Genomic DNA, 26879 nt, shown 5'->3' with positions numbered 1-26879 from the left:
TTTTCTGAGTTTTTGAGATCTCTGAACTTTGCAATGCCAAATGCTAAAATGTAGCAGAAACAGAACTCTCATTTTCTAGTCAGGTCTTGGTGTGTTTTCTTTCTTTTTTTTTATCTGTTTATATACATGTTCAAACACACAGGCACACACATATTAAAAAAACTCCCCTATACTGTTCAATAAAACTGTGTTGAAAACTAATCAGTGGACAGCAATTTATAGACCCACTCTACACAGATAGACCCAAACATAAATTCTTCTCATGAGTTTGCACCCGATTTGTAGGATGACTATCAGTGAGGGCGATAGTTGAGATATGGAAAGTGAAACAATTTTGATTATTTACTATTAGGGAAGTTTATTCCATGCTTAGATGACAATGTAACACAGAGAGGGATTTTTTGTGGGTTTTTTTTTTTGCTTGTTTGTTTTTGGGTTTTTTTTTTGGTGATGGTGGGGCTTTTTTTTTTTTTTTTTTGGTTGGTTGGTTGGTTGGTTGTTTTTTGGAGGGAATTGTGCTATTTGGTCCTTACAAAACTTAACAAGCAATCAGCTGGAAAAAATAACTTATATTACAAATTTCTAACAAAGTTCCAGTGCTTGTTTGTCTTCATTCAGTGGATAGATTCAGAATTCCTGAAAGTGCAAAAAATGCAGTTACTTCATACAAAATTGAGTTCTTCATCACGAAGGTTCTTCCAGTGGTCAGTTGGTTTTCTTCTATTAGAATTTTAAGCTCTCCATCCAGAAAGATCAAGACATTTCTCCTGAGCATCAATAGTACGCGAGTTATTCTTACATCTTCTTCATCTAAATACAACTTCATGCTTTCCAGATTTTGTCCCTCATTACAGATGGAAAAAAAAAAAAGAGAAATTGGATATAGCAGGTTTATGAAGAGCAGCACAAGCAATATGTGTTATGATATGCATAATTCATAAAAAAGCCACAGGGCAGGTATGTCTTTCATTTTTGTACACGATCTAGTTAACACACAAACAGCAAATGACACTGAGTTACTGTTGCCTGTGAATAAGTAGATTCATAGCATACCAGAAACTATTGTGTTTGATGACATCTATTACTGTTTTGGTCCTTGCTAGGCACCATTATTAAAAAAGAAATTAAAAAACAATAGAAGAATAGAAATCCTTCCTCCATGCCTATGTCTTCTATAATGTTGTCTGTTCCGATAGTTCAAAACCCAAGTTGCTTTCTCCCTCTTCACGGTAGGGGTTCACTGCTTTTGATCCTGTTTCATTTGCTTTTTCTCTCTTCCTCCTGTAATGAAAATTCTTTTGGTATTAAAAGCTCCTGTTATGTTCAAGTCCTTCTGCAACCCAAAATGAAGTCATTGAAATAACATTGTTCTTAACTGAGAATAGTTATACCAAAATGAATTATGTATGTTTTAATGGAAACTTCAGCAAACCCACTACTCTTTAGAAACTTCATTAACTGCAAGACATAAAAAACTAGACCAACTATATTGGCTCCAGTGCAATAACATTTAAGGAAAAAGACATTCCTCGACAACCTCTTCCAAGATGATTGAAGACTGCAGGTGCTGATGGATGTGGGCAAATTCTGCTGTGGGAAAGGGGGCTCTGCTCCGAGCACTGCTCCATCAGCCTTGCTGCAGTGCCAGCAGAAGCCTGCCCACACTGCAGCTCTCTGCCTTATTTAAAGTGCTGTTGAAAGGAGATTGCACTGAGATGCTCAGGCAGTGCATTGCACTGGAGCACCTGAAAGGCAGGGAGCTGTACCTTTGGCCACTACTGGGAATGGGGCTGGATGGAGGGGCAGGGAATAATAAGCAGTAATTCCATAGCTTCCTTCAGCTAGCTTCGGCAGCCTGTCTGTAAGCTCCCTGATGATTCAATCATCCAAACTTCTTCCATAGTCTTATCACAGTATCAAAGATACTACTCACTTTCTTCGATCTCGCTGTCCAGTGATGATCAAGACAACAACACCAATGACAATCAGGCCCATGACCACCCCAAATATAATTAACCAGATAGTGACTGGTGGTTTATAAGGTGTGGCCAGGGTTGGAAGTATGCCCTCAAACTCCAGTGTGTTATCATCCAGTTTGAAAGCCTCATTGATCCGTTCCCGAGACATCCTGCCATGAAGAGCAAATTCAAAGCATTACCTATGTTTACAAGAAGGAAATAAAATGTTTTCATATGTTTTTTAACTATCCAGTATGCCAAACTACCACTGAACTGCACAGCTAGAAATGCTGCTCAGCAAAAACTGCTAAACCTACATTCTTCCTGTCCCAGAAGAACTCAATTCAAACCCTTGTTCTCCTGCAGCTGAAGTGACACATCCAGATACTGTGCAAGTTCTTAGACCCAATACAGCTATCCAAATGAGGCAAACAGCCTTCTGATCACAATGTCTGCATCTCATTCTCTTTATTCATGTTTCTTGACTATATGACGGAAAAGCACATATTGTGAAGTCTTACCTATTTCCCTCCTACAGTCTCCCACAGTCTTCGTCCCTGTCTCCTTCCCTTCACCCTTTCTCTCGAGTCTTTTCTGTGTCTTGTTTTTCCCATTTCTTCAAAAGCTTTTTCAACCTCATTTCATGTTGCTGCTGCTTTTAGATTCATGTCCTGTCTACATTATCCATGACCATCTGAAGACTTACAGCTTTACCGATCATTTCTACAGTAATAAATTACAGTGATGTCATGTTGTACTATGAAACAGCTCTTCAATGACCCATAACTGGGAGCTAGCTTATTCTCTGACCTTTCTGTATAATCAAACACGTCTGGCTTTCTTTCCAGTATATCATCATAGTCATATTGCTAGTCATATTTCTTGCACTGAATTTTCATTAGTGAGATGAACAAAAGCTCACACATGCATGACACACATGCACACACATGCACATGCACACACAATTACTGCACCCTCTATTTCTGAATATAAGATAGTTCCTGTTTAAGTTTGATCAACACTATTTCCTGGCAAAGTATGAAGCAACTGATGTGTTATGACAGTTTTACAAGCCCTCTGAAGCATTTTACATTGGCATTTTACATTGGATAGCCAAGATACCATCAGACAGATGGACTGTTTTCTTTCTGTCATGACAGTTTCTCTCATATTTCCATGCTAGTGGCAGAGCTCACTTTCTTATTACCTTCTGCTCCACTTGAACTTGAACACAGATTTTCCTTCTATCCTTACGCATTTTTCTCCCAGAAACCAAATCTCACCTGATGGCACTCTCCACATCCGCTCTGGGAACGACGTCACTGACATCACTAGGCATGCTGACCGTAAAGTAGAACGAGATCCTTGGTGTCTCCTGCCCTACATGGATGTCTTCAACCCTGAGTGAGAAACAGAAAAGTTTTTTTTTGATCGTCAAAGTGCCATTAGCTCTAAATCAGGCAAGTGAATAGTTTGTTTGACAGTGGTATTGGGGGGATACTTTGTACTGGGGAGATGTTTTTTGTGAACTCAGCTTGGAAATAAGATCAGTTTTCTTGTCATCATTTCTTTTCTTTTTTCTTTCTTTCTTTTTTTATATGTGCTGATAAATAATTTTAAATGGAGAACATCTACCCCATATCTATGACAATCCTTGACAAAACTTTCCAAAGCACTATAGGAGAGAGGAATTGTCTTTTGAGTGTTTTGAGCAGGACTCAGGTAACGGATAATGTATGAAATACCTAGTGAAAAAATCCTTCTTCCTTAAATTCTGTTGGGAATAGATCCTAAACATTATATTAGTGATGTTCTATAAAGAAGTATCACAAAGTTTAAGAAGACAGCTTCTGAAAAATATCAGAGACATAACAAAAATCTTATTTTTTCATGCCAGAATCTTCTTTTTTCGATAGATTTTATGCTTGGAAGTAAACTTAGATAAGATTAGTTTGACTCCATGGAATTTTAGTGTGTGATGTTTAATGATTTCATCTTTCCTGGACCTAAAACCCCTTAGGTATTCAGAATTGTACATGTACATTGATAAGGAGAGAAAGTCTTATGAGTGTGCTGGAGTTTCCTAACTTTATCACAGCTATTCCTGAAGTTCAGGCTTGTTGACAAAGAGAAAACATGTAATGAAGCTGGTGCCTTACCCTTTGCAACCAGCCGATGTTTAACATGGTTTATTACCACCTTCCCTGCTACATCTAACTGAAGGTGCACTTAACTCCACCATCTTACACCAGAAACAATAGTTAAGCAAGCAACTCACTGGAAGTCAACTTCTTGATGCTTCACGTTTGAGAAATATATTCTCATAGCGTAGGCAATGGTTGACTTGAACAAGAAGAGTTCACTTGTATTCCATTCATACTGCAAAAACAGCGCAAGAGATTTCCATCAGAGATAATAATTATACTGCAAATTAGCTGACACTAAGAAATCATTCTTAAAAGAAATAGTAATTCCAATGCTTTGCATGTCTTTCTGCATTATTTATTTGTGGTCTAATAGTGCTTCAGGAAGTTCTTCAAGGCTTTTAGATTCATTAGGCTGGGAGCTCTGCAGGAGGAAAACCAAGCAGCTGCTCCCAGTGCCAGGCAGTGCATTTTGTGTCCCAGCACAACCTCTAGTGGCTTTGGCTGAGGTTGATGAAGATGCTCAGTCCCATCTCCTTACCTGACATGCAGCAGAAGCAACACTTGCCTGTTGCATTTGCTGCAACCCCCGGTCTGAGCTTTAAAGAGAGAATAATAAAGTGGTCACCACAATGACACTGCCTGTACTTTGAAATTCAGCAGCAACTGCGAGCTGATAGCTCAGGCCGTCAGCCGGGACACGGTCTGACTCTTGGGGCTTTCATCAGAGGGCTTTCATTCCTTTGTCAGCTTGGCTGGCAGCTGCAGAGAACCACAGAAATGGCACCAGGAGTAGTTATCCCCCTCCAGAATATGAGCTTATATAGTTTGAAATGTCTGCTTTGCTCAAAAAAAAGGACAGCTGATGCTGAGGTCAAATCACCATTTTTATGGGATTTCTACTTAGGGCATTCTTTCCTACTAATTATGGCACCTTTTTTTGAAGTCTAAAAATTTTGTAATTTACATGTTGTTTAAAATTACATATTTTTTTGTAGCCCTGTCCTCTACAGGAGGAGAAACTTCCTTGGGGAGATTGGTTTTGTGCAAAAAGATGTCTCATTCATTTGCTTAAGGAGTTGGATTTTTGTTGTTGTTGTTTTGTTTTGTGCTTTGTCTGTTTTGGTTGGGGATTAGAGCCCCTTTTATGAGTATTTCTGCTGAAGGCATTTGTTTGTTGTTTTCCCTGGATAGGCAATATAAAAAAAATGAAGTGTGTCTGTGTAGAATCATAGTAATCTGCCTTATGAGGCCACAGCTATCGACAGTGGAACACAGAAATCAAAACCAGCTTCTCTGGGGCTGGTATGGAAGGCTGTACAGGGAGCAAAAACCACCGCAGGAATTGACAATGCACCCAAGTCTATTGCAACATCCCAGTGCACAAAGGGAAAATTCCTTTCTGAACTCTGTAGTAGGTTTTTTTATTCTCTCGAGGGTCTAGATTTTATTGCATTTATGGCTCTTTAGCAGGAATGCTTGTAAATGCTAGTGTTGGCAATAATTTTACACAGTTCCTGATTATCTCAGGTACCATTCCAGTAGATGTGATAGAAGACAACTCCGTTGCAAAATCCAGCTACATTTTTTCATCTCTTTTCTCCTAGTGAGACCAGTGTAAAATGAAGACATGGAAGTACACAGGAGGAAAGAATAAAACAAAGCTTCTTATGCCAGTCTGGGTTGGGTCGGTCCCAGGAGAGAGGGCCATGACCCAGAGCCTCTCCCAGGCCCTCACCCTGGTCCCAGAGGCCAGGAGCTGTGCTGTGGCCAGCTATTGCCATTAGCAAAGGTTAAAGCTCTGCTTTGCCCTGATAAATGCTTCATTTTGCTTAACAGATGCCAGGCAAAGCCGTGTGCTGAAACTCTCTTGAGCATTACCCCTATTTTCTCCAGCAGCTGGCAGTGTTCACCATCCTAGCCTGTTACGCTATCATGTTTCTTTTTCCAATTTTTCATTTATCCCCAATACATTTAGGCTCTGGAGGACATTTAAAAAAAAAAAAAAAAAGAAAGAGAGAAAGAAAGCAGCTAATTGAGTCTGATTCTTCAACTGCTGTTTTCTGTACTTAGCAGCTCCATTGGCTTTTTAATCATTTATTTGTTTGCATGGCATATATTTTGTCTTTTTAAGTGTGATGCATTTTAATTGCCAATGTGCCTCTCAAGTGCCTTTATAAATAACATTCCTGGGTGTAATGGAAGTGTGGATGGGAAGTACCTGGCTGGCTTCCGATCTGCGTTTCAGTAATTTCCCTAGGCATCTGCAAAATCTAACTCGGTGGTAGCTGTCGCAGAGGCTGCTTTGCTTTCCGACCGAAATGAACTTCGCTGAGCAGACGTGCTCGGTTACAGCATGTTCCCTCCAAGCTCCCATGTGTAGCTTGAAAGGCAGCACAAAGTCTGGCCTCTAACTCTAAAAAGATTTTCCATTTTAAAATACATACACATGCCCCATGTCTGACTGACTCCTTTGCCAAATGCCACCAGCCTGTTGCGGTGTCATCACACATAGACCCAGCAGGGATTTGGCGAGTTAATATTTGCAAAGGGTTCCAAACAGTGCTGAAGGGATTTCCCCTCTGGCAGCCCTTTATTTGAAGCAGGGCAGATGATGAGGGATTCGCTGAGGGTCTTTTAAGAGCTCCCCTTGGGAGGGCACTGTCACCAAAACCCAGCTGGAGCAAAGCAGCAGCCGTTTCACAGCAGCCAGCAATAAGGCTGCGGCTTTAATCTCAGCAGCCTGAGAAGGACCAGCAGGGTAACTGTGGCGGAGCACGCTCCAGCACAGCTGGCTCCAGCCCGTCCATGAGTCCTGGTGTTTCATTTGGCAGAACGTTGTGCTGTGGAACCTGCCCTGCTGCTAATACCCAAGGGCTGCTGCTGAGCGCTCGCCGCCGCCTGCCTGTCCCTGCCAGCCAAGCTCCCTCTCTCAGTAAGAGGGGTGATTGCTCTAACCAGTACTGAAGAGAGGATATAAAGATTTGCTGGCGTACTCAAAACGCTTTCTGCTGTTCTAATCATGCAGAACAGCTCTAAATGCATCTTGAACAAACAGGCACACTGGCTTCCCGACTTCCATGCACTGTGAGCAGATAAAGCAGCCAAAACATATTGCTCTGTGTTCCCAAGGTGAGAGCCCTGCCTGAGGTTTTCCCTGCCTTTTCTCCATGCCAATTCATGCATGTACCAGTATGTGCTGCTGGCATACCAGCGGCTCAGAACTATGTCCCGGGGAGCTCCGCTTCAGGGAAGCCCATAGGCAGGGAGAGTGCCACGTTTGGAGACGTGGGCCAGTTTTGAGAGGAAAACGCATGGCTTCCTCTTCAGAGTTTAGGAACCTATTGCCCATATAATAATTCAAATTAAGTAATCTGCATGAGATTGTTTTACAGCTGCTCAATTGCACAAAAAAAGACTGTGATGGCAAAAGGCAGGCATAAAAATGGTATTAAGCTAAACATTAACCGTAATGACTAATAAATGTGCTGTAATATGGAACCTTTCCCTGCCATTGATATCAGTTTTGAATTGTATCTAACTCGACCCAGCGGTCTAAGAAGCAATAAAATGCCACTGGGACTTGCATGGGAGGGAGTGATAGAACAGAGAGCATCAATTCATATGAAAAATATGCTCACAGTATTTGTCCTTGCTAGTCCAATAGGCTTCTACACACAGATCTGCCTGATGACATACTCATTCTTGGAAAATTACTGACGTTCTGCAAGGTGAAAACAACTATTAACAGGAACAAGGTGTCTGCTCTTAGACCTTCTTTGCTGCCTCTGTAAGATTAGCATAAGGAGACACAGCTAGAATAAGGAGCAAATTTTTAACCAAGTGTCTGTGTTAAACAGATGGGCTAAGTCAATGCTCAGTTTAAATCCTTAAAAGTCATATTTTGTCTTGATTAGTTTTGTGGGTAGCTGTAAAATATTTTATAAGGCCAGCTGGCATAACTGGGGGGAGTACATGAGCTGCTGGGAACAAAAGCCCATCTTCTCATCTGCAGTTGAAGCAGCACGGCATTTACTGCACTGCCCCCCACAATCTGAATAATAAAGATATCTCTGTGCAAGGCTTGGACTGGAGAGAGAGAGACAAATTTATCAGGACTGGGAAAGATTATAGCAAATAAGCAAACAGATATCCACAGAGGAATGCAGACAGAAGAGTTTCAATGTGAAATGAAGAACATTTGAGAATACAGCATGGGATTCAACCCCTCCATTTTAACTCCACATTTAACTGTGAAGCATCTATTCTATTAATGACTTTCGAAGGCAGCCACCATAGCCATGATAATGGAAAACAAGAAAGAAAAAAATATGTGGGTAGAGGTTTCATCCTCCTCTTTTTTTTTTAAATACATCAGTATAGATGGTCAAAATATAGTACTTTTGGGCACACAGACCCCCCTGAGCCAGACCTCTAGGCTTGTCGAGCAGTTGTTGAAAAGTGAAAATTCTCTATAGAATAATTCAGCTCATCTATTTAAGTTGTCTTTCTTAAGATGGATCAGATCACTCCCAGAGAGGTCTGCCAACTAATTGTAGAGGGAGTCTTGACCGTGAACTTAATCGAGACAAGTTTTATGTGTTAATGCTTCATCTTAGTTGATGCCACTCCTCACACCCAAAACTCAGCTATACCTTGTCTTTCTTTTCAGGGGCCATTAATGCAACGTGTCTATTGCCTAAGGAATACAGAAAGTGCCACAGTGCAAAGGTACTTACCGCCTGGCTCCCCAGTGCTGCTTTCAGGCTGATGCGCACTTTGATGGCGTTGTCAGAGTCTAATTTAAAGAGAAGGAAGGAAGTAAGAGCACATCTAGATCACACCTCCTAAAGGAAATGCCTCTTTTCCTTTGTGGTGAAAGAGCAGCTCAAATGTAGATCATAGAATCATAGAATCATAGAATGCTTAAGGTTGGAAGGGACCTCTAGAGACCATCTAGTCCAACCCCTCTGCTCCAGCAGGGACACCTAGAGCACGTGGCACAGGGTGGCATCCAAGCGGGTTTTGAAGATCTCCAAAGAAGGAGACTCCACAACCTCTCTGGGCAGCCTGTTCCAGGGCTCTGTCACCCTCACTGTTAAGAAATGTTGCGTAGATGTTTGTGCCTCACCACCATAGCAACATAAGATGTACAGCTCATTCCAGTACTGACACTGACTATGGGTTTATAACTTCTGTGGTTTAACACTCCTTGTTATCATAATAAGCTCAAAAATGCATTTTTTTTTCCACTGCCACCTCCTTTTCCTCCCCTTGAGCTCCCGTCTTTGAATAGCAAAAGAAAACAAATGGAATAGTGATAATTTTTGCTATCGGTTTGCTCCTGCTCCCTCCATCTCTGGCAATCCCTCTGTCTCGCAGCCCATGTGTCACCTACATGAGGCTGGTGTCTCCGGAATAGGCACGTTTGTCTCATGCTCACATAGCTGAAGTGATTAGTACCTTACAAGTGCAGCTGTCCAGTCTTTCTTCCTCCTGCATATCTGTGCCACATTTTTAGTACTACTGCTATATAAAAAAAAAAAGGAAACTTAACTTCTGAAAGTTGGGTGAGGCTGTGACAAATCCCACACATGCTGACAACTCCTGCTTTGGCCACGAGGAAACCAGCTTGCCTTCCTAGGAGCAAAGCTTACTGCTGAGGGTACATTTCCTTAACCCTTGTTTTCCTACAGAGAAGAGGCTTTAATAGCTGCCAGAGAAGGGGACTTTGCTAGTCCTCTCATGTAAGTGAAGACTAACATCCATTTTTAATTCACCTACAGAAATTACATACATGGAGTCCAGTCTGTATTCCAACCAACAGATCTGCCGGAATTGTTTGTTTGCAGCCAGTTAAATAAAGGCTCGAAGTAGTTGAGCAAGGGTGTCGCGTTCATATATTTCTCTCCTGTTATGCTTTCTAGTGCTTCAGTCCAGGGCTTGGATCTGCCTAATTCAAGCATTTGTCTGTGTAGGAAGGAAACATTTTTTTTTTTAATTACCATGTTCTGTGTAGACAATAGCAAAATAATCTGTAATCAGTATCAAAAAAATTTTTTTTTTGTTTGTGCCTGAATTCCTTCCTTCCTCTCATCATTTTTATTAAAAAAATGAATTATTTTCTCATTAACAGGAGATTAAACCTTTAGTGGTTAGATCCTCAGATGATACAGATTAAGTTATCTTGCCAAAAAAAAAAAAAAAGAGAGACACAAAACATGCTTTCAAGTCAAAAAGTACTATTTCAATAAAAGTTCATTTTCGGTGTAACCTCACTGATTGCAGCAGCTTACAAGGACAACTAAGGCTTTGTTATAGCCTGATTTATTATGCACGAGGAATCTGCTTTGTTACCTCAAATTCTCACCAGCTGCTGTAGAATTTGTAATGTCACATGTATGGAGAGGGCCAGTGTGGTTAGCCGCCTTGCAAAGAGCTTCCTGAAACTGGAACTGATAAATGGTCCGGGTGTAATATCTAAAGGAGAGGCAAGGAGAACAAAATTTCATGATTTGCTACTTGTCTGGCAGGGAAACCCCCAAGCCCTTGGCCTTTGGAACGCTTTGCTGTGTGAGTTCCCATTCCTCCTTGGAAAACTGCACATCAGGGAGGGAGGCCTGCTGCTATTTACAGGCTGCACTAACTTAGATTTAACAAAATGTCAAGCTCAAATGCAGTATAAGAGCCAAAATCTGTTTGCTGCCACGTAAATCAGGAGTGAATAAGGTTGCTCCTGGCCAGCTCTCCACACCGCTGGAGGCTGCTGGACAAAGTGGCTGAGATGCAGAGGGACCTCCAGAGTCAGTGGCTTAAGGGCTGCATGTGTGCGACCCACATGACAGTGGTATGTATGCATGTCACCTCCCCCCAAGGTAGGAACCTCATGCAGGTAACAGAAGTGTTCCCACCAGTTTGACGATGGTAGAAAATTTCATTGCTCAACAATCTTAGCAGCCTCCCAGCTGCTCAGGGATTGCTAGAGAGGAGCACCTGATGTCCATAGGAAAATTTCCACTGAAATTTGTGCCCTTCAGTCAAGACTTTAAACAAAAGAAGGTTATGTAATAAGACTCTCCAGTTGTGCTTAAGGTAGTCAGTGTTTCTTCTGCACCTAGAAATGTAAGTTATGATTAAAGATTGAGCAAGGATGATGCTACCTTATGAAGGAGTAATCGTTGGCCACATGAAACAGTGCTGCAGGGTCACAGTAGGTTTCATCATGAGGTACAGGTTCGACCACACCAACTATTTCTCTTCTGGTGATGGAGAAAGGGAAAAAACACAGGATTTTCATTACTAATTAATGAGAAATCATCTGATTCTACTGATATGTATGGGCACCTCTTTCACTTCCGACTGGAGAAGCAAACAGAATCATACAGAATGAGTCACAGAATGGTTGAGATTGGAAAGGACCTCTAGAGGTCGTCTAGTCCAACCCCCCTGCTCCAGCAGGGACACCTAGAGCACATGGCACAGGGTGGCATCCAGGCAGGTCTTGAAGATCTTCAGAGAAGGAGAGTCCACAACCTCTCTGGGCAGCCTGTTCCAGGACTCTGTCACCCTCACAGGAAAGACGTTCTTCCTCACATGGAGCTAGAGCTTCCTGTGTTTCAACTTGCACCTATTACCCCTTGTCCTGTCACTGGCCACCACCAAGAAGAGTTTCGCCCCATCCTCCCTACATTCTCCCCTCAGGTACTTATACATAGTGATTATATCTCCTCTCAATCTTCTCTTCTCTAGGCTAAACAGGCCTAGATCACTTAGTCTTTCCTCATAAGATAGATGCTCCAGTCCCTTAATCATCTTTGTTGCTCTACGCTGGACCCTCTCGAGAAGCTCCATGTCCCTCTTGTACTGGGGACCCCAGAACTGCACACAATACTCCAGGTGCAGCCTCACCAGAGCTGAGTACAGGGGGAGGATCCCCTCTCTTGACCTGCTGGCAAAAAAAAAAAAAAAAAAAAAAAGTGTACTGATCCCCAGCTGGAGATCACAGAGAGGAAACTGTGTTAAAATCCACAGCAAGGTGTTCAGGGAGAAATTGGTGCAAAAATTCTACAAGACACCACAGACATGCCGTGGGCCAACATGGGGGTCAGAAAATAACATTAGGGCTTGTGCGCCAGGTGACTGCAGGTGGGGATTAGGTGAACCAGATATGTGATTTGCAATGCCATTGGGCTGGGGATGAGGTTTCATTTATTTCTCCTCTCCCAGGTGCTCGTTTCCTGTACAGTACTAAGGAAACAAACACACAGGCCCCTGTTTCTGAGAGTACTTATAAACTTACATGAAAAAGCTTTATCCGCAAACCTACACAACAACATCTAAGTACAAGATTTTAGGAAGATTTGCAACGCTGCTATAACAGACGTGGTAAGCTTCTCTGAAAAGCTTGTATTTCTTGATTTCTGACATCTCTGCTACTTTCAAAAAATGATTTTTTGACTGATTTTTACAGCAGTTCTTGTTTATACCAGGGTTTATTATAGATTTGGTTTATTGATGGAGACTCCATTTTCAATGTGGGTCTTGCTTGGTTTCTTTGTGTTTTTTTGCTTCCATGTTAAGCCACCAGGGAATGACAGACTCCCATCCAAAGCAAACTGTTTTTTAACTCTGAAGCTCAGGGTGCTGAAAATAGGTTAACCGGTGGGAATCATCTGCAAAAAGGATCTCTGGGTGTTTGCCAAGGGAACTGTATTTTCTTGAATGAGAAAGGTGGTAGCTAGAAAAGACCGGAAGCCGAAAAAAAGTCTGGCCTGCATGAATATCAGTGTAAAGGGGAGGAAAGGGATTCTGTCAGACATTTACATTCAAAGATACTCTACAATAGTGAGAAAAAAAGAATGTGGATATACTGCCCGTGAGACCTTGCCTGCCTGCACTCTATTCTGCTTTGTAGAGACACCCTGTGACCAGACCCTGCACTGAGGGCACCTCACTAGCCAAGGAAGGGTTTGCGGGATCATCTGCAAAGACGCTCCTCGTTTCTCAGACTTACTTCATCTCCCACCACCGCTTCATCCATTCCTGCTTTGTGATATCACCGTTAAACACCATCCACCTCCACTTCTCCAGCATGTAGGTAAAAGGCATAGTTCCAACAATCGTTAGTGCTTGCTTGAGCAGAAAGTTGATTTCAGTTTCTGAAGACAGAAGCAGTTAAGGTAATGGTTATGGTAGCAATTACTATATGATTAGAGAGCTAAAGTAGCTTCTTACAGCTAATGTTTACATTCAGCTGAATGCATGGCTTTTCATTAAGGAAAAAAAATAGAAGAATACTGATGGGGAGAAAAAAAAAGAGAGAGAGAAAATATCACTGAAGTATTGTATATAATACTGTTATCTTTTTTCCCCATCCAATTCTACTTGTTAAATAATCTATTCCTTTGGCATATAAGCTTCATTTTCCTCCAGTCCAGAGTCTGGAAAATAGTAAAGTCTTTAGTATATTACATTAGAATGATGGACACACTCAGAGAAGCCAAACAAATTGCATTATAATGAGAGCTTGTGTCACAAATGTTGGCTACTAGTTATCCACATAAATGAGAGAGGAAAATCTTAAGGCTTCACTCTCGTTTAAGCTACTAAATATATTCCTTGGTAGAGAGGTACATGTGGATTTATGTAACAAAAAATGAAGACTATTTGTGGCTCATCTAGGTGAGCTATGAAGATTTTGCAACGAATTGTTCCATACTGAAGGTTATGAAGAGCTAGAAATTTATTTATGTATTATGAAGTGGTAGTGGGGGCTGGTTTGGGCATATAGATGACATTACATACAAAGTAACAATGTCCCTCTCTTTGTGATTTGGGGAAAAAGTATTATTTCTGATAAGTCAGTGAGAGAGAATTTTCAAAAGTCTCTAGGTTGCTTATTCAGTTTTAGTCTGACATAAAAATACAGTGGGGTTTTGTCTTTGAATATATTTTATGGGTTTATTTACCTGTATCCTCCTGGAACGTTGGCTCTAGGAGGCCAAGAGACTTCAGATGCTGAGGCGTAGCTGCGGAGAGTGACATGATCTCTCCAACCGCTTCGTGGAAGCCCTCGTTTGCCCCGCTCCTCAGCAGGTAAGGCAGATGCGCGTATGCCATGTCGTACTCGATGTGGCCCATCTCGTGATGCGCCGTCAGGAAGTCATCCATGGTCACCTTGGTGCACATCTTGATCCTGCGCTCCAGGACAAAACATTTGCAGCTGGAGAGGGGCTGGGACAGCCAGGTTGCTGCCCAAACCAGGCCCCACCATCACTGACTTGGGACCTTGCTAGTTCCCCATGATCCAAGGAAAACCCGACCATCTGCCTCCTACCATGACCTAGAGCCCCTCTAAGTGAGGAGTCTAAATAACTGTCTGAATAAGGTTTCCTTTCACCTTATCCTGTTTGCTCAGATGAGGCTGACCGCTTCCAGCTCTCAGGCAAGGATTTACTGGGGATCAGCCTCTTCCCTTGATTAGTGGCAGGGTTTGCAAGAAGGGACAGAGCTTTTCCCAAGACACCTCATTATGTGGGAGATTGTGATCCCTCTCTCATCCCAAATGTCAATGTTTTTTTCATAAAGCTCTGGAAATCTGCATACTACTTCTGATATATTTACTAAAGATAGCAAGTGTCCTCTCAAGGGTTTTTTTCACTTACTGTCTAGGAATCTGTTGCAGAATGTGTAAGAGGCCACATAACTCACAGGTATCAACAAGTACATGCATTTGTGCTTATTTTAAAGCCCTATAGTATAGTCATTATATATTTATATAAACAACAGTCACTTCTCTGCTGAAATTTAGGGGTAGTCCTTATATCTTCACTTAAGAAGTCACATGGCGTTGTGGGTTTACATGCCCACAAGGTCTTCCATTGTTTTGTCTTCCATTCCTCTCCTATTAACCAGTAAAAAAAGAGTGGGGAGGAGGCAGGAAATTTAACTTAAAACAACAATTTGCCACCGCACATCTTAACTAAAATATAAATGTTCTGGGAGTTGGTATGAGAAAAAGTTATTGTAATTGCAGTACCTGTAGTCCTTTTTCCCCATATCCCATGCTGTAGGATGGCAAACAACCTTCCTGTTATCAGTCGGCTCTGTGAGCATGGAGTTTTTCCAGAAGCCTTCGGTCATATTGTAGAGCCCAACAGAGGTGAAGAAGGCCTCAGCAGCTTCAAATATTTTGATGGCATCCCAGTTCTAAAACAGCCATTGCCACCATTAGTCATTTCTTCTGTGGGTAACCTGCTCTCACAGTTCCTAAAATCAGATTTATTCTGGCAACTGGCTTAAAACAGTACAGTTGATTTCATATTTGTCCCTCAAAGACTTAAAATCAACATCTTACTGAAAGTAAACATCTGTCATGGGCAATTTTGAGATACTACTGGGAACTGGAATTAAGTTTTTCCCTACAAATAAACTAAGTTTCTCCACTCAGCCATTAGACAGCACATGACCCAGAATACAGAAGCACTAAATAAAAGATAATGCGGTTAAAACAAACAAACCAAAAAAATCTGTCAGTACTATGTTAGATCTGGGATCCCATCCTCTCTTCAGCCAGTTCCCTTGAGGACAATATGTTTGAGGGAGCAGAGATGTACTGCTTAGCAAATGAGTGAGAGGAGATTTGGGTTGGAATAATAAAAACTGCCAAATGTATCTGTAATAATTGTTTATCAGATTGGAATTGCACACAAGTGTTCAAAGCATTTTCAAATGTCATCCAGTATTTTTTTCTTCCATTCTAAGTAGCAGGAGCTCTGAATTTATGGCTAATCTGGATGAGAATCCTAAATTAGGCATATCCATGAACAAGGATGAATCCAGATGCCTGCCCTGAAACTCTGCAAGTAATGCTTCCTTTCCTCACTGTTGTGCTTCAATATAGAAGAAATAGAAGACTACAAGGGCATCAAAACTGTAGAAAAGAGGTAGGTGAACACAGCCAAATATAGCCATTCTTCCTCTGGCTACTATAACATTTGAAAGAAGCCTTCCCCAGGCTTCTTTCAAAAAGGAGAAGTGGGTAGGTTTTAAGTAAGTACTCCGTCACATTTTAGAAACCCTTTTGATCATATTCTACTTTGTAAAAGGAATAAAGTTTAGGCAAATGTAGATAACACTTGTCTTTGCCCACATTCTAGGCATGATAAAGGTTCTGTCGTGGTTGTTATCAGTGTAGATCTCAAACACAGACCTTATGGTGCTATACAGTTATCAAAAGATAACAGACAGCTTTGCAGTTTCCTAGCTGTATCCAAATAAACAAGGCAGGCAAAAAATATCCTTGTGATATACAAACTATTTGACTGGGGTAATGGCTGACAAAGGTCATATTTGATTCCAGCCAACTCCATAAATCCTGAAATATTTATATCTCCATAATATATCTCTTAATGGATAGATGTTTCTGAGAAAAATAGACTGGGAGCTGAGATTAGCCAAAGAGAGTGGAGAAAAAAAGAATGGGGGAATAAGGGAAAAGGTACAGTGGAAAATGAATGAAGATTTAGAAGGGCAAAAATGGATAAAGAAAGCAATTCTTTCATTGCTTAGAAAAACACAGTCATCTGAAGAGAGTGGTTTGCTTGTTGTACAGGCTCTATATCATCTAAATTTGTTGCATAATGTATATAGATAATGGTTTCGTCACACGTCTTACATTTTGAACCATTGCGGAAGTTACATCAATGTTTGGTTTGTCCGGATAAGGAACGGTCAAGGCGTACAGATTTGTCCAAAATCTACCCCACATGTCACCTGGAAAAAAAAAAAAAAAAAGAGAGAGCAACTTTGGATATACTTTAAATAATTGACTCTATATTATTCAAAGTTGTTAGACAATTGTGGAAGTTCTGTAATATAAACACTGATTTCTGTATGTCTAAATGGTTCTGATCCTCCTTTACAGTGGCATAAAGCAGCTCTGGGAAGTCATCCATGGGTCCAAGCAAGGCCAAAGATTATTTTATTCCCCAACTTAAGCTGTTTTCACATAACACAGTTTCAGGACCAAATAGCTTTCTAAAAGTCTGTTCCAAACTGGACATCCACACTGTTACTCTGTGCCATTGAGCCAGTGTGCTTGAATATATTACAGTAATGGCAGCTTGCTGTTGCATATTTGGAAAGCAGTCATGAAATACCAGAGCTAAGAACAGAATGTAGAAAAAAGCAAACAAACAAACAAAATCTGCCTGAAGTTCTCACTTCCTGGCAATAAAAGCACTGCAGAAGGGAGGTAAATGTCCCAATCCGAGTGCTGATGAACTGCAGTTTTATGCTGGGTGCCCCAGACTCCAGTGAGGGTCTATAAAGCTGCCTTCTTTGCCTGCCTTCACTGCAAAGCGCCCCTGTCATCATGGCCAAGTGCTTTCCTTCTCTTTTTCCCCTCTCACATTTCCTTATCTACAACCTGTTTCCTAATAACTGATTAAAGAGGCAGATTGCCGTGTTCCAGTGTGCCTTAAAAGTGCCTGCCTCGTGTAGCAAGTCAGGCTTGCATGATAGGGCTGCGTTTTCATACCAAGCAGGTGAGCGGGGAGGCATCCTGTTGAGCTGATGAGTTCTGGGCCGTAGACCTGCTCCAGCCTGTGCCTCACATAGGCATGCAGCTGCTCATATAATGGTTTTATCTGCAGGGAGAAGATGACAAGGAGACAGATTAGTTTGTTTTTCTTCCATCCCACTCCCGTCTGCTGAACAGAGAGCCCCCAAGCTGGGTCTCTGACTGAAGTCAATTAGGTGCATCTCCAAATCTACAACTGAGCTTTGGCCCCTCTCCCACGGGCTCAAGCTCTGAGCCCAAACTCTAGTCCCAGAAGTGCTGCTTCAGTACAAGTGAGGGAGCATTTCTAATTTTAGACCTGGAGGATCAAAAATGCTATTCATCCTATAAATAAAATATCTCGTCTTGAGCACTACCTGGATGGCAGGGACAAGGCTCTGCAAAGCACCTTCTTTTCTGGCTTTGGCATGACACAGCCTGTGCAGGGCTAAGTTGCACCGTTCATACACCAGATTGCTGCTGGGGGACTGTAGATAAGGATGCCTGGCCCCCAGAATGCTGACTACAAAGATAATTTTTGCAACAAATCTAGAGTATTTCAGGGAGAAGGACATTTCCTCAAAGAATACTGGTCCATGTGCTTTTTTTATCTTTTGACGGTAGTTGTCCTAGAAGTGCTGTTGAAGTAAGTGTTGTGTACATCCACTTCCATCTGTAAACTCTGCACAGACTAAGATCATCTAGTTCTGATTGGGTCTCATGTTACCTCACAATACTGACACATGGAGGCCATCTCTGAAGACATCAGAAAATACAACCTGGTGGCATAGGTAAGGGCAATTTCCTGCTCTTGCAAGGAGCCTCTACCTGATCAAATGTCTTCTCCACATCTTCAATCAGCTGGTCACGACTGTATTCATACTCAGCTGGATTGTCTGCTTCATAATTTGCTCTCCAGTAATCTCCATAGTCAGAATAACCTGTAAAACAATTACATGTAATGTCACAATCCAGTACCTTGAACTGTCTACAGGGGAGAAGAGTGCTCCTTGAAGGCTCTGCTCCATTGACAGGTGAATACAGATTTCCAGTAATAGTGGAAGCTGCAGTCATGGCTATCTGCTAACTAGGATCATTCTTATTGAAAAGGGAGGTCAAGAAGACCATCAATCCTGTCTGGAGTTCCTCCAGATGTGAAGGCAGGCAGCCTCTGTTCAGGCTGGATCATAAGGGATTCTCACAGAAGGTATAAAATGGTGGATATTAAATACAAGCCTTAGCCTTCAGGAAAAACCTTCAGGGCGAGTGTAAAAAGAAAGACTGAAGGTCAACTTCAGGTTTCACCAAGCATAGTTCCATTAAGCCTGGAGGAGGAGTATCTCATAGGTGAGGTCTCTTCCTTTCTTCTTTCTTAAGGTATTTTGTGGGGGGAAATTATGACTTCCTGAGATTCCACTTGCCTGAGATTTTCCACCAAGATATTTTTCCCTCTGTTTAATTATTTGGACTATAACTTCTCATGCGTGGTCCCTAGCTTCTGCTTAGTAATTTTCAAGCCAGGGGATAAGGTTGTTTTGCCAAAAGACAGATGATGCAGCTAATATGTGCTAGGTGATAATGTTGTAGTGTAGAAGTCCTCCGAAGAAAAATGGCAGCTGTATGGCAATTTTGCTTGAATAAACTATTCCCTGTGATTTGCTAGGAGACCTCTGATTAGTAGCGCAATATATTTCCCTTAATGCAAAATCCTTTTTCAACAACCAGCTGCATCTGCTGCCCTGAGCTTAAAAAGAAATATAAAAAATATAATTCCAATCAAAGCAGAACACTTAAAAATGTGACAGTGCTTGTAGCTGGCAAGATAAAGGAGAGTGGTAAAGTGGAAAAGAAGAGGTGTTGCCAAGAATACAGAGATCCACTCAGCAGTCTGTAAATCGAGCATACCTGCCCGTAAGTCACAAGCAGTCCAGCCTCTAATGAAGGGCATTGATACATTATGGGATTTGAGAACTGTGGAGCAAACATATCTATCTTTTGTTCCAGGTTGGAGAGAGAATTCTGATCTGAGCTCTGGCATCTGTCTGTACTACTTGCTACTTTGCATCTGTGCATACGGAGAGCAAAATATCTTCAAAATGCTCGTCAATGTATATAAACCCATAGGTTCCAATTTTCTGTCTGGTATGTGCAAGACCATCGTATGTTTCTTAATTTCTGGAAGTCAGGAAAAAAAAAATGCAACTTACCATTAAGCTTTGCAGCCTCATTTTTAAGATCAGCATACTCTTCATATAATGGTCTCATCATCCTGCCAACACCAGCCCTCCAGCCTTCCCAAGCCCACAGTCTCTCATGATAATCAGTGCTTTCAGCCATAATAGCATCCAGACCTGCCAGAACAAAAAGATAAGTATCAGGCCCATGAGAACAAGACCTTTTTCTTTTACAGTACGCAAAAGAGACAAAGAATAGTTACTAGATCTAAGGAGCTAACATCTTGTTTGATATGATAAAAACCTTGTTTTTTTTTCATTACATCATTTTTTGCTCTAAATGTTCCTCTTTTTTCCCTTTAAGGGAGATGGGGAAGATCATGAGGCACTTAAAGGTGATTACCTTGTTCCATATTAAATTTCCTTACATTAGTATTGTCTGTTGTGTTGGGATTTGCCTCAATGCATTGTTGAGTCCAACAAGACCTTGATGACTGGGGAAAAAAATGAGATTTCCATGGTGCAAGAAAACCCAAAAGACAGATAGGCTGTCACACAAGCTGAGCAGCCCTACCATCTCCTCAACTGAGGAGGATGATGGTACCTTGCATCTGGAACAGGACCAATGGAAATCGCTGAACTCAAAGTGCAATTAAATAAAGATTAAGCTTTAGATAGCAGGATGTCTTTATTAAAAATACAGCCTCTTCTCTCACAATCAGAAACCACTCTTGGGCTCTCATCTTTTTCAACCTGCAGTGTGAAGGACATAGTATAGACAACTGTTAGTACTGTACCTGGTTCCAGCACCAAACAGTTAGATGGATCACTAGGTTTACAGACTGTTCCAGTACTGTAGATGGTACTCATTGTATTTAATACAGTGCTCAGCTGCAATTCAGATGCAAGATAGCTCATTAGAAACATGTTCTGTACAAAATAGAAGACTATTACGCTAATTTCTTAAGACTTCAATTCATCCGCAGACTTAACGATTAAGCATATGTTTAAGCTCAGTACAGATTAACGAAAGAATTTGTCTAAATGCATTATTGAATCAGGACCTAACTGGAAAAGAGAGATTTCTCTCAGATACATGACATAATCTAAAGGTCCTTAATACCCAGTCAGGCAGAGATCTGGATTTAATGAACACTGACTGTCACGAGAGAGCTCTACAGCAGCAGTAAAACAATAAAGTTCAGCAATATATTTTAATGAATTTGGACACACCTAGAGATTCCAGGCAGCTTGTGGGTTTGAATGAAAGAAAGAGAGATCCCTTTGCAGATGCTGCCAGACAGACTGTTGCTTGTGTTTTTTAACATCACATCACCCTGACTGTATAGATCTGCTTCTATGTTAATACAGCAAAGTGACGTCTCAAGTCTTGGATTAGCTGAAGGCCAGATGCATCTGAAATCCATATCAGAAGCTATGCTACATAGCATTATATTCTATTTTTTCTTTTATGTTTTTAAATTTTTGTACCTATTTTTCCTCTAAGACTATGTTGCGCCACATTTAAAGTTTTAAAACAGAAGTATTTAGAGCTGTCAAACAGGAAGCATACGACCAGCTATGGCATTTTCTGTCAGCATTAAAATGAATGGACAAACAGGGAAATTTTATATCACTAAAAATATTTCAGTATTCCTGTGGAGTTCTGTAAAACTGTACAAAGTCATTTTTTTCATGTAAGAATCTAAAATTTCAGCCCCAAAGGCCACTTGTCTGGGAAATTAAAAGTGCCTAAATGTGGATGGTATTGAAGAAAGTAGTCTCCTTCTCTGGAGATCTTCCAAAGCTGCCTGGATGCCACCCTGTGCCACGTGCTCTAGGTGTCCCTGCTGGAGCAGGGGGGTTGGACTAGATGATCTCTAGAGGTCCCTTCCAACCTCAGCCATTCTGTGACTCTGTGACTCAGTGAAAGTAGCTCCCCAACTGAAGCAGCAAAGCCATCAATGCACCACTGTGCTCTAAAATACATATATATTTTTATGATCCTTTGGCATTCCCACACAGTTAATCTCTCCGTCCAGAAATACATCTTGTTTGGATAGCACAGAAGGTCCAGCCACTCTGTTACATTTCCTGCATGGTAGTTAACACTGCTGTTTTCAGCAGAAAAATCCAAGGATCCTTCCATAGTCAGGACTATAGGATACCCTAACTCAGTACTAGGTATCAATTTGATCTCCAATAGTAGGAAACTAATCTAAAAATTCAAGCATTTGGTTATAAATGCCTTTTGAATTAGCATAGATGCTCATTCCAGTTCTACAGATTCTTATTGTCCATATACATACATTTTGCATGTATTTGTCAATGGCAATGCCAAATCTCTTTTTGCCAAATGCTGCACCTACTGGTTTGGCAACCTGCTCTGATCTCAGGAGTGCCAGCGCGCCCGGTGTGTGCTGCACCCTGGTATTCTCCCCTTGGTTGTGATGCCCCACAGAGAGCCTGGATTGAGGGGCTGTGAGCAAACCAGCGCACACAAGGATATCTTGTGTTGGCATTGCCAGTGAGGAAAAGGTATTCAGAAACATACTTTCATTTTCAGTCTGATAACGTGGCATGTGCCGAGAAAGAAATACCTCCTCTATCTTCACCTTTTACTCTCACTGAATGTTCTTTCTCCCCTTTCTTTCTGTTCATTACCCTATCCTAGGCCTTGACTTTGCTAAGCCTGCGTGCTCTTTTCCCCTTATGACTAATCCTGCCATTTGTGCAAGGGCAGCTGTTAGGCATGTATGAACTTGAAATTCATTGCACGGATTATGTGGCAAGCTGCCTACCTACGTGGGAACCTGCCTTCATTACTTCCAGTCCCATATTGCTAAGATCACCTAGCGAAGTTATGTTCTCCATACTGATTTTAAGATAAAGTACTATCCAGAGAAAAACAAAGATTAATGATAATAGTGGTCTCTTTCAGAGGTATTTTGGAGGGTAGCTCAGCTCACATGTCAAAACCTTGGGTACATTTAGCAACTTACTCTGGAATATTTCTCTGCTGATAGCACAGATGATCCTCTGTCCTGGAGAGATTGAATCTGGAGTTTGATGAGATCATCCTTAATGTCAGTTAATGGGAATTTGCTGGCGTTCCTCGAGGCTTCATCATAAAATGCAGACCACTTGGCATCCGCCTCACTCTAGAAGGGATTCACATGAAGTCTGAATTACTCTTCTAAAAGACTGCAGCAGTCTAGTGTATTCAATGGGTCAAAATACTCTTTCTGAGGAGCATTTTGTCTGTGGAGTCTGCTCATAGGTTTCAAGTTTTAGCAGTACTTCTACTGTGGAACTTAACACCTGGGAAACTGTTGACTTGAGTATTCACACATCCAGACAACTAATTTTCTTCAGATATAGCAAGAAAATAGGATTGCCTTCTCACCACAGGCTTGTTATAATTAATCCAACATCACCTGTCTTCCCTGCAGTCTAGCTCACCTTGTATTCTTCCTTTAATGATTTCCTTGTCCCATCTATGCCTAACGAAATAGGGATACAAGCCAGGGCTATGGTGCAGATCACGTTGCCCATTTCTGCTTCAGCAGCAACAGAGGCAGCCAAAACCCAAGATATTGACACTGAGTTCTTTGATCACACAAATATGACTAAAAATAAGTTTTGATAAATAAAAGTTGGGGAGGAGGAGTGGAAGACTCTAAATCAGTACTTAAACTGGGCATGCAAAACCTGAATTTCCTGCATGAGATTGTTTTTGCCACTGCTGCAATTACATAATGTGACAAGCGAAACTCAAATTTACATGCACAAAATGGCACCGTAAGAACAGTATTTGAGACCATATTCCTCTATGTGTTTGAGCATTGCGTAGCACATTGGCACGAGACAAGAACAGTACTGCTTAGCCTGGACCATGGAGATATTCTCATTAATTCTTCACATGCCAGAGTTTCCAAGGTGTGGAGGAAGCACCTGTAATACTTGTCCCTCCTGGCTGAGGCATCGGAAAACAAAAAAGTCATTCCCACATTGGGCCTGCCTGTAGGAAAACACCACACAGGTACATTATTTCTTAGCACCAGACTTTTAGAAAGGCCTCAGGATGCCTTCAGGATGAAATGGATGCAGTTACCACTCCTCTCTTTGAACAAGTTACCCTTGCGCCAGCACAAGCCCAATGCTCTCAGTGGAGCGGCACCTGTTCTTTTCAGCTGTAAGTGCCACCCGGCGCGTGGTGAAACCCCCACCCTTTGCTGCAGGCTTTGGAGCAGGGACCAGCCCTTGGCCATCCCACCGCTCCCGAGACCTCCTGTGCCTCCCTTTGCCCACGCCACCCCTCTGCAGGGGGGCACCAGTGCTGGCATCAGCCCTGCAGCAGCTTGGTGGACTCTGTCCCCACTGCTGTGCAGGCGCCCGCGGACGGAGCAAGTGGGGCCACCCTTGTCAGCCCTGCGCAGGAGCCAGCAGGCAAGAGCTTAGTGCAAACCTTTTTGCGTTACTCGTCCTGCGCAGAGCAGAAGACACGCATTAGGTGCTACGGGGCAGAAGAGGGGGCTCTTTGGTTAGAAAAGCCAAGGGAAAGGAGTTAACTTGCTGTTTGATTTCTTCTCAGTTAGAAGAACTAGTTGAGAAGCTGTAGAAGTAGTTACGGATTTTGTGACCCAATTTATATGGATGAGAAGGGGCCAAGAGGGACGCTATACATTAACTCTCGTCCCCCAACAGAAAGGGAGGAGTGGAAGCAATGGAGCTCTATTACTAGAGTTACTAAAGAGCTCCAGCTAGAGAATACATCCTCTGTGAGCACTGAACTAATTGCTTCTTATTGCCAGTATCTCCTCATGTACTTTATTATCATCTCATTAATGCTGAAAGTGCTATAAGGGGCTTTCATTTTAAGTGTTTGGAAATGTTACAGTGTAGGTACCTGGTGCCTCAGAAAGCATTCCAGACTGACAATGATTAGTCATTAGGATGTCTTCCAGCAACCAGTCTCCCTGCTTTAATTAAGAAAAACTATAATTAAACCACGTTTTAATTATGCTATAAGGCCACAAAGTGTGTGGCTTATGCCATTATACAAAAGTAGATGTAGGATATTAATCTCTATGTTTATACTCTAAATTGTTAAAAAAAAAAAAATCCGGTTAACTTTGAAATGCATGTAACTACAAAATTCACGGTGGTTGTTGTTGATTTGTAAAGGGCTCCAAGATTACGAGATGCTAGGCTGCAGCAGGGCAGTATCACTAACCAGTCAGATCATGGCTGAATGCTCTTGGTAAACACGATATTTGCCTAGAGACCACCTTGACTGGGAGAGCTAGAAACTGGTGTCAAAGGCAGGCTGAACTGTATTGCAGGGTATCTAAGTACAAGTGCTATGGCCCTTCCTGGAGTTATAAATTGACTTTCAAGCCAGTATACTAGATTACTGCACTACAAACTATGCTGATGCCTTTTAAAAATCTATGATCTCACTTCACCTTTCTCAATACAATTATTTCAGGTAGTCCACTAATAGCATTAATTACAACAGAAATAATGGAAGGAAGGGCTTTCAGCCACAATTCAGTACAATACATACCACTAAAGACCATCAGAAAATATTTTTAAAAATGTCTTTGTCCAGAAAATGTTTACATATTCAGCAAGAAGTAAAAGAGTAAAGTAACTTTAGCAGCAGAGAATAAGTTATCCATGAGAAAATGTGGTTAAAACCAGTAAGAAGATGCCCAGTGGCTTGTTTAGTTTTTCAAGAGGTAACAAGTCTGTGCTCAAGTGAGATTCAAATCCAATTTTCTCACATCCCAGATAAGTACATAACCCCAGTCTTTGGGAGAAGGCCATCATCTCTAGGCTGCATTGTCTCCAGCTTAGAAACATCGTACCAGGACGATTTCATGAGTAAATCCTCAATGGACATACGTATTTCTTGCCATCTCAGATTTAGGTTCCTCCGAGAAACAAGCCAAATGCACAGTGCTCTCTCATGCTTTCTTTCCCCTTGCTGAGGTGCCTCAGGGTGATGTTTTGGGATAAGTCCATCGATGGCCAACTCTCCTCATGCAGTATGAAGGCAGCACAGGTACCAGACTTAGAGCTGTAGGAAGCCCACGTACCTTAAGCTAGACATCATTTTGCTTAATCAAGCCACTCTATGAAGCTAAAACACTGCTACTAATGAAGCAGGAGCCAAATTTCAGCCAACTTTCATGGAACTAAAATAAATGACAATATAACCACCAAATTCCTTAAGTAATAGTAAAGCAGACAGGACTGAGCACTTACCATTTTTATGGATGTTTCTTCAGTAATGTTGGTGTTGTAGTTCCATGAAGCAAGGGAGCTTTCATAGCTGATGTCTTCTGCTTTAACATTAAACTCATCCAGAAACATCTGGGCTTCTTGTGTGACATCCTGTGGGGTCACAACAATACTCAGAGCACAGAGAAGCCAGATGTGGACCAACATATTTTTATCTGGGCTGAGAACCTCCCAAGAAAGAAGATTTCTTCAGGTATGCTTCTTTATCAAGTTCTGTCTCATCAGCCCTTATGAATGTCTTGTGCGAAGAAAAGAGGCTGCATCCAAATTGCCAGGCCTTTTATAGATTTTATTCATTGCAGGAGAAAAAGGAAAAAGTTTTTATAAAAAGTCAAATAAACAAAAGTCAATGATTAACTTTGGAAAAACATAATTACTCCTACCATTTTATGGCCTTCTTATAAAAGGCTTTTACTTTTGGTTAATGTTTCCCAAATGTGCTGTCAATGATACAGCTGGTCATTTTATCTATAGCCTGCCAGTGTCTTTGGTAGCTCAGAATCTGTGAATCCTTTAACAGGCTATGATAAGCTGCAAAAATATTTAGAAACTTCACTGAAACGCTAAGTCATGACCTTTTCTCCCAGGAAGAAAGAAATTCCATGTTGCCCTGACATAGGGTATCTGGCTGGGTGCTTAGGCCCAAGTTTGAAAAGACCTTGCAAAGCCTGTGCGATCTGAAGTATCTATCATCTGCATCATTCTCAAAATGACTGGGGCCAATAAGACCAGA

The 26879-nt window shown here is 41.6% G+C and overlaps 1 protein-coding gene across 1 annotated transcript; it reads right to left on the bottom strand.

Moving 5' to 3' along the window:
• Window positions 1-1172: 1172 nt before the first annotated feature.
• On the bottom strand, window positions 1173-26293 carry ACE2 (angiotensin converting enzyme 2). The gene is made up of 18 exons (XM_010219282.2): window positions 26111-26293; window positions 22840-22998; window positions 20635-20728; window positions 19871-20014; window positions 18492-18604; window positions 17643-17751; window positions 16779-16876; window positions 15141-15310; window positions 14071-14297; window positions 13116-13260; window positions 11263-11361; window positions 10460-10582; window positions 9900-10072; window positions 8842-8900; window positions 4237-4337; window positions 3242-3358; window positions 1934-2128; window positions 1173-1281 (listed from the first exon to the last, which is right to left on the bottom strand). The coding sequence occupies exons 1-18, from the start codon at window positions 26291-26293 to the stop codon at window positions 1173-1175; spliced, it is 2418 nt and encodes an 805-aa protein (XP_010217584.2).
• Between the last annotated feature and the right edge of the window lie 586 nt (window positions 26294-26879).

The sequence above is a fragment of the Tinamus guttatus genome, unplaced genomic scaffold (genome assembly GCF_059628265.1).
Source record: "Tinamus guttatus ecotype Peru unplaced genomic scaffold, ASM5962826v1 Tinamus_guttatus_pri_ptg000083l, whole genome shotgun sequence".
NCBI lineage: Eukaryota > Metazoa > Chordata > Aves > Tinamiformes > Tinamidae > Tinamus > Tinamus guttatus.
The sequence above is the reverse complement of the archived record's forward strand: the minus strand, read 5'-3'. Positions and strand labels throughout refer to the sequence as shown.